The 12,550-nt window shown below is 39.7% G+C and overlaps 1 protein-coding gene across 2 annotated transcripts; it reads right to left on the bottom strand.

The window, feature by feature from the left end:
- Positions 1-5,328: 5,328 nt before the first annotated feature.
- On the bottom strand, positions 5,329-9,415 carry si:ch211-152f22.4 (E3 SUMO-protein ligase ZBED1). 2 transcript variants are annotated; one of them, XR_009206301.1, is made up of 5 exons: positions 9,206-9,415; positions 8,549-8,656; positions 8,204-8,293; positions 6,530-8,011; positions 5,329-6,433 (listed from the first exon to the last, which is right to left on the bottom strand). XR_009206301.1 is itself a non-coding variant. In XM_058405718.1 (4 exons), exons 1-4 carry the CDS (start codon positions 9,384-9,386, stop codon positions 6,618-6,620), a joined length of 1,773 nt encoding a protein of 590 aa, XP_058261701.1. In that variant the 5' UTR covers positions 9,387-9,415; the 3' UTR covers positions 5,329-6,617. The 2 variants fall into 2 exon arrangements, 1 of the variants encoding a protein (XP_058261701.1); XM_058405718.1 differs by having other exon boundaries at positions 5,329-8,011.
- Positions 9,416-12,550: the final 3,135 nt, after the last annotated feature.

Genomic DNA, 12,550 nt, shown 5'->3' with positions numbered 1-12,550 from the left:
GAGCTTGGAAGGCTAGTGCTGTCAGCCTCTGGAGGGAAAACAAAAACACACACACAATGTAACCATATGAACAAATGAAAACTCGGGACAGTACAACACATGAAACACATATAATTCTAACAAAAAAATGCAGGAATTTCCCATATATCCTATATCTATTCAGAAGAATGTATACATGTACACTATATTGCCAAAAGTTTTGGGACACCCCTCCAAATAATTTAATTCAGGTGTTGTTTTTCATGGGTTGGGCTTGGCCTCCTCATCCTAGTGGAAGGAACTCTTAGTGTTTCACCATATAAGACATTTTGGACAATTTCATGCTCCCAACTTTGTGGGAACAGTTTTCCTCCTGTTACATGACTGTGCACCAATACACAATGCCAGGTTCATAAATACATGGATGAGCAGGTTCGGTGTGGAGGAACTTGACTTGCCTGCACAGTCAAGCTGACCTCAACTCAATAGAACACATTTGGGATGAATTAGAGCAGAGACTGCAAAGCTAACATAGCTGCAAAGGGTCGGCCAACTCCATATTAAAATCATGTGCATGTAAAGGCAGACATCCCAGTTTTGGCCTAGCTTGGAGTCTCCACTCTAATTCATCCCAAAAGTATTCTATTGGGTTGAGATCGGGACTCACTCATTAATCTTTATGGACCTTGTTTTGTGCACTGGTGCGCAGTCATGTTGAAACAGGAAGGGGACATCCCCAAACTGTTCCCACAAAGTTGGGAGCATTAAATTGTCCAAAATGTCTTGGTATGCTGAAGCATTAAAAGTTCCTTTCACTGGAACTAAAAGGCCAAACCCAATCCCTGAAAAAAACTGAATTCAATGATTTGGAGGGGTGTCCCAAAACTTTTGGCAATATAGGTATAAACTTTAAAATGAATAAACTTTTAAATAGTGGAGTTTGCTCTAAGGATACATTTATCTATTAAATTCACTGTAAGGATTTCTTGTTTGTGAGCTTTAATCCCTAGAGGTGAAGCCACAGTGTCCCTCATAGGCCTGGGGGACAGCCTCCAATACCCAGCACAAGGTGTTGCTTGAAGAATGAATTGCTTTTGTTGCGGCTGCCACAGCAGACGAAAAGGGAGAGGACGTACACTATGAACTTGAGTGATGGGTCGAAGTGTTGAGAACCCGAACTGGGCACAGCAGGTGCAGACTCTCCTGCTCTGCCGACTTGGGGGCAGAAGGCAAAAGGCCTGCAGAAAGGCAGGATTTAGGGTTAGGGCTATGACTCTAGCACTGTACAGGACAGTAAACTAGATCCTCATGATGCCCATTACACCAGAGGCAAAAGTTCAACATAGTCTCCACAACCTCGGCTGGGAGACAGGAGTCTAGGAGCTGGTCCTCCTCAGGGGCCAGACCAAGAGGTTCTAAATCTTGAGGCTGGGGTGGAGAATCGCCCACTGCACCTGAGAGAGGACAGTCCTCCTGATGGGAATCTCCCAAGGAGCACCGTTCAGAAGGGGAATTAGGTCCATGAGCCAGACTCAGGTGGGCCAATGAGGAGCTGCCAGTAATAGCCGGACATGGTTGCAGTGTACACTAGCTAGGACCCAGAGATATTGGGGAAAGCATAGATGGAGCCTCAGCTATATTTGCACCATGACATTCAGCCCCAGAGGGGCTGGTGAAAAGAGAAAGTCACAGAGGATAGTGGGATAACTCCTGAGAGACAAACAAAGCTACTTCTGCATGGCCAAAAATTGCCATTAGTATTCCACAACTCGCAGTTGGAGATGCCATTCCCCGCAGCCTCAGCCCCTGTTACAGCAAAAACCCTGCTTACTGATCAAGCACCCTGGAGTGTAAATTGCTCTCAGTGACAGAAATCTGGTCTCTGCCTAGGGCAAAATCTGGTGCACCTACCTTTACAGAGGACATGAACACAGACTGTCCTAATGATTTATGTAGGGGACTACCAAAGGTAGCCCCTGAGTTTCAGGAGGAAGTATATAATCACTAAAAACACAGCCCCTCTCTTCAGGCAATTTGTGTGCCATGAATGCCATGGGCTGACTAGGACCGCTTCCTAACCTGAGGCATCTGTTGGAAGATGGGGTCTGTCCACATAAGAAGAGTACGAGGCTTGTGACACGTAACCCTTGTGAGCTTGAGAAGGGTGTCTGTGGGGTGAAAAACCCCTGCTCCTGAGCCAGAGTTGAAATGGTCCCAATGGAATAGCTTTAGACGGTACCTATGACAGAGAAGATGGAATCCACCCAAGTGGAAGACAGATGTGCCCGCATCATGGCTGAATCCCAAACTATCCCCAAGAAGATGGTTCTCTAAGAAGGAGAAAACACACACTTCCGAGGGTTGAGCTGAGGCCTAGGGACCTCATGTGGGCAAGGACGGCATCTGAATTGCCGTTTGCCATGTCCTCGACATTCGCTCTACGGCCCCTATCTCAGATGCGAGAGAAGTTCCTTCTGGAGGAATAAGGTTTGGTTTGTGCCAACAACAGTGGGCAGCACACCCTGAAAGAAAGAGGATGGGAAGCAAACTGGATTCTGTAACCTTTTCCCATAGTATCCAGAACCCACTGCGACACACTCAGCAGAAATTTCCATGCTGCCAGGTTGTCTGAGAGAGGTGTTAGCCTCTCGCAGTTCTCACCATGCCTAGTGCCCTGAAACAGCAAGCTGGCAGGGGTTAACCCAGGAGGTGGCAACACATAAGGAGCAGGAGCATGAGTAGTCATGGCTGAACCCAGAAGCATCGGAGGTGGTGGGGTAGGCAGCAGTGGAGATGGCCCTAAAGGGGCATCCCTGGAAACCCTAGCTCTCGGGCATTAGGATTCTTTTCTGCCCCTTAGTGCTGGACGGCCACCATCTTTCTTTTCCTGCCTCAGCAGGCCAGGCTGGGGCCGGTGGCAACTGGTTGATAGCCCCTCACTGCAGCAAGGCAAGAACATGGCCTTAGACATTGGGGCATCTAAAAGAAAGGTTTTGTCCCTTTTTTTATCTCTGTCAGATTGGCTCTCTGCAGCAACCTAGAGACCATCAGGAGAGATAAGGAAAGCGCAATTGTCAACCTGCAAAACCATAAAAAAATTCCTTTTTTAAAAGTTGTCTTGCTGTTGCATCTCCAGGGACTTTTTGTTTGCACCAAAGCAGGTTAAAACTGTTTATGTATGCTTCCTAACTGGACAGATTGATATCTCTGAAGTTGAACTGAATAGCTGTTATACTGTGATGATTTAGTATTCCCTTATTTTTGAGCAGTGTAGTTAAAATTATTAAGGAATAATTAGATTAGGGAAACAGACGGATATCTTTCAGCTTTTTGCTGATAACAGATTTTCACCTTGTAAAATCTTTGATCTAACGTTGTTAACAAAAAAATATAAATTAAAAAAAAATTCAAAATAACAATAAAAAATGTATTTTGCTGCAATAAAAACTAAAACAAAGAAACGATGTATCAATATGTATATCTATATATATATATCTATATATATATATATCTATATATATATATATATATCTATATATATATATATATATATATATATATATATATATATATATATATATATATATATATATATACAGCTCTGGAAAAAAATAAGAGACCACTGCAAAATAAGATAAAATAAAATATATATGTTTTTTCTTACAGGTGCATGTATTGGTGAGATGAACTGTTTTGTTTAATTTTTTGTGAACTGCTGACAATATTTCTCCTTAATTTAAAATATAACTATTGTTATTATATTTAAAGTGTATATTTAAAGGAAATGACGACACATCAAAATAACCCAAGACCATGCAGTATTTGCAGAGCTTTAATAACTCAAATAAAATAAACTGCAAATAATTTGTAAACAAATTGTGTTAATGCTTTGGCTAAATGACATTAAGAAATCAGTATTTGGTGGAATCCACCAGGTTTTCACATTGCTGTTGGGTAACTTTATACCAATCTTTTTGCAAAAAAGCAAACAGCTCAGCTTTGATTGATGGTTTGTGACCATCCATCTTCCTCTTTATGACATTCCAGAGGTTTTCAATAGGGTTCAAATCTGGAGATTTGATCTGGAGATTGGGCAGTGGTCTAATTTTTTTCAGAGCTGTGTATATATATATTTATTCTTTTACATAGAATCTATTATATAGTGTTTAAATCCTTGGACCACAATTTTTTTCAAAAAGAAAATAATGGATACAACAAAACCAGAATTACCTTTCTTCTTCCCCATGTTCCACAAGTTGAATAAAAAAACTGTTATTGTTTTCGTTATTAACAGGCTTTGTAGTTTCTACCCTGAAGAAGAGCAATGTCTATATTAGTATGCTCATTGTCTTTAGAGCAACACAATTAAAAATTACATCATATAATAAATCAAAAATACAAAAAATTTTTGGTAGACTTACTGGTTACTCCTCCGATAGAAGTGTGGCTTAGAGAGAGTAATTGTGGAGCTTTATGTGGTTTCTTTTTTTGCCAAAATAGAAGTTTGTCAGACTAACAAATCTTCTCATTTGACTTGTATTTACCTGAAGGAGCAGTGACTCATCATGCCTCCTCACATGACATTTAAAGCAATAGCATATAGTTTTGCAGTTGTGTAATATTATCACTTTTAAAATATATTCCCAAATGATGAGCCACACTATTCAATAAAAACAATGACAATAGTTTTATATTCATATTTAACCATAGTTATCAGGCAAAGCATTTGTGTGATTGGCAGACTTTTTCTACTGCTGCTGTTTTGGAACAATAGCTAATATTTAAACTCATCATTAAACTTCCGACCCTAATTTCCACATGCAAAACCCTACCCAGTGGTATGCAAAAGCACAGTTGTGGTTGTTTAATTAAATCCTTATTTTCAAGTTGCAGCACCATGTTTCACTTTCTGTAGGTTTTACAGAAAAATCTATCATACAAAAACCAGATGACTTTTCATTGCTGTAACATCTGCACCACACAGGGCTCGAACCCAGATCTCCATAGTAACTGCGTGCACATGCACGCCATGGAAAGTCAGACTCATGGGCAGGATTAAACGAAGCACTGCTTTATTCACGGGGGTAAGACAAGACTAAACAAAATGTAAAACAAAACTAAACATAAACAAAACATGAGCGGTCAGTCATATGGACCAGCAACACTAGACACGTGGAAACATGGACGAAACAAACAACAAACAACGACTGGTAAAGACAGGCTCACAAGAGTTCATATATATATATATATATATATATATATATATATATATATATATATATATATATATATATATATATATATATATATATATATATATATATATATATATATATATGTATATGGCAAAACATCATGGTAAATGGGAAACAGGTGACAAGGCGGGAAGGTAGAACAATTGGGAGGGGCATGGCACAAAGTACATGCGGAAAACAAACGATAAAGCGGGCTCTGCCGATTCACCTGCCAGCACCCCCTCCAGTGGTGTGGCAGGGAACTGTCCCAGTGTTTCTTGACAATTGTTAAGTTGCCTAGCAGAGAAAATGTTAAATATTAAAGATATTCATTATCACCATTGTTTGTAAGAGAATTAGAGACCATATTTAAAGCGTAATTATGTAATTTCATTCATTTCTGTGATTTTTTTAAACCCCTATATGTTGTGGGTCAATTTGACCCACTGAAGACCCCCAATGGAAACAAAAGATGGGGGCAACCAAAGAGTTAAATTATGAGAGTATGATTATATACAGTGCATGGTCAAAAGTATGTATTTCTTTGTATGCTGCAGCATTACAATTTCTCTTCACTGGAACTAAGAGGCTCAAATATGTTCCAACTTGGCAGTGCTACTGTGTGAACTCTGACTACACCCCAGGACTCCTCAATAAAAGTCTTTCCACTAGATGGAAGAAGTGGAGGAAATATAAAAAGAGTAACGCTTATAAAAAAAAGAATGGAGCTTATGAAACTTGAATGGGATGTTCAAGAAGCACACCTGGATGTGATGGTTAGCCATATTTAATTTGTGTCACATGACATATTTGCTTCATATAGTTACATTAATATCACTCTACACAGTGTTTTCAGGTTTCTTTTACATACATAAAATAAAAATAGGTAAGAATTAGAAAAAAGCAGAAATTGAATAAAGACTGAATTTACTGAAAGATTGAATTTACCTCTAAATATTTATATTAAGACATTGACATGGTCTCACAGCTTGAGTTACTGTCAGTCCAGAGTTTCACATGTTCTCTCTGTGTTCATGCAGGATTTCTCTGGGTTCACCGGTTTCCTCTGACAAAAACATGTTGGTAGGTGGTTTGGTGACTCAGTGTCCTCACACAGAGAATGTTCTGTTGTCATCAGAGCCTAATGACTTCAGGTTTTAATTATCTTCCCAGATGTTAAAATGGTCATGATGCTCCTGCATGGTCACGTCATTAACACTCTACAGACATTAATAATAAGGCATTTAGCAAACAGAACTCCATGAGTGAAGAGATGACAATGTCGCTCATGTTTAATTGCTGTGAATGACTTTTACCTCAAGAGATAAGAGAATTCAGGAAGTTGAGGAAAGTGTATAGTGCTCCGAAATTATAGTAGAACTGGTTTTCCCACACCTCCACAAGTCATATCTTTTTGTAATTACCATTCAGAAACAGCATCATGTTGATATCTTCCAGCTCTAAGCATTTCCTTCTGTTGAAAAGGGTCTGTGATTTTTCCTCATGCATCATCCGCTCTATTGGAATAGCAGTGGAGATCACACTGAGGTATTTGTGTGCAAACGTGGACAAGTCCTTAGACTTGTTTGTAGCTTCCCAGTACTGAAGTGGACTCTGACTTGCTGAGACATCACCTTCTGTAGCATACTGCAGGAATAAATCTTCATAATCCATCTTGCAGGAAATGTTTCGCTGGTAATTGTTACTTGTCCCAACATTTGCCTGTTTGCACAATTCTTCTTTGAACTTAGTTTTGACTTTTTCCAACCCATTAGTCTTGAGTGCACTGCTTTTGAATCTTGGGTCCATTGCTGTGCTAACAATGAACCAGATATTTTGGTTGATGTTTCCAAAGTGGTGATTACATCTCTCACTGAGCCTCAAGGCTACCTTGTTCTCTTGTTGTATTAACCTTTGTAGGCTCAACTGAAGCTTGTCAAGCAGAGGTATGATGTTTGAGACTGGAATGTATCCTCGTGTCCCAATCCTCTCAGTGTCGTCTTTAACAACCGTGAGCGCCTTCATTATATTTTCCAGCAAGTTCCTTTCATTTTCATTGAGCCAAAGATTTTCTGCACGTTTGTAACTGGAGACTTGGGAAAATCTCGGCCATTGCTTGCAGATGTTTTCCACCATTTTTAGGGTTGAAAGCCAGTCAACACAAGAAGACTGGGTCAAATGGGATCTCCATGATGCTTCATTTTCCTGGTGGAAAAACTGAACAATATGGCGGCATCTCTTCAGCAGATATTTCCAATCAAAAGTTTCTACAACTTCTAGGATGACTTTGTTAAGAGTATGACTGAAGCAAGGTATATATGTCCAGTTTGGATTTTGACGAACCTTTTTCATTCCATCAACATTGATGACCACCACCTGAATTTTCTCTGTCATCTCCCATTCTGTTGTAATTCTCCAAAGCTGACGATGAACATTTTCTGGCGTGTGTTCGCCGAGAAGCTGAGCCGTAGCCAGTGTGTAGGATTTCAGTTCCCACTTTTTATCAATAAAGTGACATCTTACTGTCAGATAGGACTCTTCTTTGCTTGAGATCCACAGTTCAGCAGAGAGCACTGGGTCTTTGGCATTTTTTACTGCATCCTTCACTTTCCTCTTTGTGTAAACATACATAATCTCCAGTTCTTTTCTTATTGCAGAGGTACTTAGTGCAACATCAACACTGGGATTTAAGGCATTCATGAAATGGCGGAATCCGTATTCTTCAACAAGTCTTGGTGTCTGCAGATTTGTAACAATCATCTCTAGAAGGTGTTTCTTCAAATCAGAATTTTCTTCTTCTAAAAAAATAATAATAATAATAATAAAAAAAAAAAACAGAAAACAAAAATGCTCTTTATATGTGGTTAAATCAATTGCAGTCAAATCAGCTTCATGTGTCTCTTAAAACATGCACATAAAAATTTTAATATTATATTTTAGTATATTTTATTTATATTTAGTATAAATGCAGAATATCTTTTAGCACTCACCTAAGCGCATATGTGGTTGTTTAATATCTGGTCGTACTTCATGTTTATTTCTCTTCCAGCCATGATCACGTAATTGTCTACCTCCACCTTCTGTTCAAAATAATTTCCCCATAATAATACTTTTGGTGAAAGTTATATTGTAACTGATATTTCTGTATATTGAGTAAAAAAATGTAATACATATTTACATTCTTGTCACACATATTACTTATAAGTACATACACAAATGTGTCTGTGTTAGTAAATGTTAAGCATAATGTTTATCAATGTTTCAACTGCCAATTAAAGCATTTCTTTAAAAAAATATCCAGTATGGTCCCTGTTATGCGTGAGGCAATGTTTTACCTGCTTTCGTGAAGGTGTGGCCTTTGTACACACGTTTAAAGGGCAGCTTTTTGTTCATATACGGATGATTTCTCCTCTCTGCTTGGAAAGGGCGTGTCCCTGTTGGTGCTGGTAAATAAACAATATAATAGTAGTATAATAGTAGGATTACTTTTACCTTTCTGCAATTTATTATGACATGGAAATAGTGTTCTCTCACTGAATTACTTTGTAGTATTTGTAGAAGGAAATTAGGTTATTCGAGTCTTCAAGAAGTATGAAGACATATCTGAGATGGCCCTGATTTGAATTTGAATAGCATGTTTATTTTACAATATAAAGCATAGACACTTTAAGTATGTTACTGTCTCTTCATATATTTTTAAAAGGTTATAACAACTATAGTAAATTATAATATACCATAGAACCTCTTTTTGCGTCGGACAGAGTATAATTTTTTGCATAATTTCTATTTAACTACATCTGTTTGTGCAGTGTTCCAGTGCTTTTCAACAAATTTATGTTATATTTTTAGGGAGTGAATTTGATCCTGATAGTAATTTGTCAAATGAAATTTAGCAAATTAACTTGATCACATAATGCATTTTGGATATGAACTTGACTTTATGTCACTTGTTTAAAATATTAAAAAGAAAAACAGAAATCCTACAAACTTACCGACAGGAATTCTCCACATATTCATGTTCCACAAACTGTTTTGGGTTTTTGTGTTATGTCCAAGCTTTGCTGTCTCTACTCCGGAACAACGTCTGTGTGAGTTAATGCTGATGTCTGTTGTCAGTACAGAAATGTTTGATGTTACAGTTTCACTTTTATTTTTGCAGAAACGAACAACCATCCAACTGGGCGTATACGTTCTTGCCTTCCTGATCCCTTCTCAAATTAGCATGTAGTATTTTTAAAGTTTATATTAATAGCTTCAACCACATATAGCTGATGCAGTACATAGTGAAATGAAACAACATTTCTCCAGGACCCTGGTGCTACATAAACAACATACAACATATAATTACAAACAGAAACAACACTGAGCTAGGACAGAAGTTTGTCCTAGCTACGTGAAGTGCAACTCATGTACATGAAGACAAGACAGGAAGTATAAAAAAACAACACAAGACAGAACACATAGTGCCAAAGTCTAACGTGCAATGAAACAAAACGAAATGAACTGTATAAACCAGGTATCTGATAACATATATGAATGTAACATATATATATTTATATATATAGTGGCATGACAATGTGGATTGTGCATGATTTTTTTTTTCACTTGCTTCCTTATTGGTCCAAATTGCTAAAGATTATTTTAATGAGTGTTTTGTTGTCTCTACCCAGGAATAATGTCTGTGTGAGTTTCGGTGACAAGATTAAAATGATCTCTGTTGTCAGTACAGAAGTGTTTCATGTTGCAGTTTCACTTTTGTTTTTGTAGAAATGAACAACCTCCATTTCAAGTGTTGCTATATTTGTATATTTTATACATACATACATATATATATATATATATATATATATATATATACACTATATTGCCAAAAGTATTCGCTCACCTGCCTTGACTCGCATATGAACTTAAGTGACATCCCATTCCTAATCCATAGGGTTCAATATGACGTCGGTCCACCCTTTGCAGCTATAACAGCTTCAACTCTTCTGGGAAGGCTGTCCACAAGGTTTAGGAGTGTGTTTATGGGACTTTTTGATCATTCTTCCAGAAGCGCATTTGTGAGGTCAGGCACTAATGTTGGACGAGAAGGTCTGGCTCTCAGTCTCCGCTGTAATTCATCCCAAAGGTGTTCTATTGGGTTGAGGTCAGGACTCTGTGCAGGCCAGTCAAGTTCATCCACACCAGACTCTGTCATCCATGTCTTTATGGACCTTGCTTTGTGCACTGGAGCACAGTCATGTTGGAAGAGGAAGGGGCCAGCTCCAAACTGTTCCCACAAAGTTGGGAGCATGGAATTGTCCAAAATGTCTTGGTATGCTGAAGCATTCAGAGTTCCTTTCACTGGAACTAAGGGGCCAAGCCCAGCTCCTGAAAAACAACCCCACACCATAATCCCCCCTCCACCAAACTTTACACTTGGCACAATGCAGTCAGACAAGTACCATTCTCCTGGCAACCGCCAAACCCAGACTCGTCCATCAGATTGCCAGATGGAGAAGCGTGATTTGTCACTCCAGAGAACGCGTCTCCACTGCTTTAGAGTCCAGTGGCGGCGTGCTTTACACCACTGCATCCGATGCTTTGCATTGCACTTGGTGATGTATGGCTTGGATGCAGCTGCTCGGCCATGGAAACCCATTCCATGAAGCTCTCTGCGCACTGTTCTTGAGCTAATCTGAAGGCCACATGAAGTTTGGAGGCCTGTAGCGATTGACTCTGCAGAAAGTTGGCGACCTCTTCGCACTATGCGCCTCAGCATCCGCTGACCCCGCTCCGACAGTTTATGTGGCCTACCACTTCGTGGCTGAGTTGCTGTCGTTCCCAAACACTTCCACGTTCTTATAATACAGCTGACAGTTGACTGTGGAATATTTAGGAGCGAGGAAATTTCACGACTGGATTTGTTGCACAGGTGGCATCCTATCACAGTTCCACGCTGGAATTCACTGAGCTCCTGAGAGCGACCCATTCTTTCACAAATGTTTGTAAAAACAGTCTGCATGCCTAGGTGCTTGATCTTATACACCTGTGGCCATGGAAGTGATTGGAACACCTGATTCTGATTATTTGGATGGGTGAGCGAATACTTTTGGCAATATAGTGTATATATATACATACAGTGATGGAAAAAATTATTTGATCCCCTGCTGATTTTTTTTGTACGTTTGCCCACTGGTAGGTGTATTTGAACAGTGAGAGGCAGAATAACAACAAAAAAATCCAGAAAAATGCATTTCAGAAAAGTTCTACATTGATTTGCATTTTAATGAGTGAAATAAGTATTTGATCCCCTATCAATCAGAAAGATTTCTGGCTCCCAGGCATCTTTTATACAGGTAACGAGCTGAGATTACAGTAGGAGCACTCTCGGGGAGTGCTCTTAATCTCAGCTTGTTACCTGTATGAAAGACACCTGTCCACAGAAGGAAGGAATCAATCAGATTCCAAACTCTCCATCATGGCCAAGACCAAAGAGCTGTCCATGGATGTCAGGGACAAGATTGTAAACCTACACAAGGCTGGAATGAGCTACAAGACCATCGCCAAGCAGCTTGGTGAGAAGGTGACAACAGTTAGTGCGATTTTTCCCAAATGGAAGAAACACAAAAGGACTGTCAATCTTCCTCGGTCTGGGGCTCCATGCAAGATCTCACCTCATGGAGTTTCAATGATCATGATAATGGTGAGGAATCAGCCCAGAATTACACTGGAGGATTTTGTCAATGATCTCAAGGCAGCTGGGACCATAGTCACCAAGAAAACAATTGGTAACACACTACGCCGTGAAAGACTGAAATCCAGTAGCGCCCGCAAGGTCCCCCTGCTAAAGAAAGCACATGTACAGGCTCATCTGAAGTTTGCCAGTGAACATCTGAATGATTCAGAGGAGAACTGGGTGAAAGTGTTGTGGTCAAATGAGACCAATATCCAGCTCTTTGGCATCAACTCAACTCACCGTGTTTTGAGGAGGAGGAATGATGCCTATGACTCCAAGAAGACCATCCCCACCGTCAAACATGGAGGTGGAAACATGCTTTGGGGGTGTTTTTCTGCTAAGCGGACAGGACAACCGCACCGCATCAAAGGGACGATGGACGGATCCATGTACATCAAATCTTGAGTGAGAACCTCCTTCCCTCAGCCAGGGCATTGAAAATGGGTCGTGGATGGATATTCCAGCCTGACAATGACACAAAACACACGGCCAAGGCAACAAAGGAGTGGTTCAAAAAGAAGCACATTAAGGTCCTGTAGTGGCCTAGCCAGTCTGCAGACCTTAATCCCATAGAAAATCTGTGGAGGGAGCTGAAGGGTCAGCCACAAAACCTTAATGA

Source organism: Hemibagrus wyckioides, linkage group LG13 (genome assembly GCF_019097595.1).
Source record: "Hemibagrus wyckioides isolate EC202008001 linkage group LG13, SWU_Hwy_1.0, whole genome shotgun sequence".
Taxonomy (NCBI): Eukaryota; Metazoa; Chordata; class Actinopteri; order Siluriformes; family Bagridae; genus Hemibagrus; species Hemibagrus wyckioides.
The sequence above is the reverse complement of the archived record's forward strand: the minus strand, read 5'-3'. Positions and strand labels throughout refer to the sequence as shown.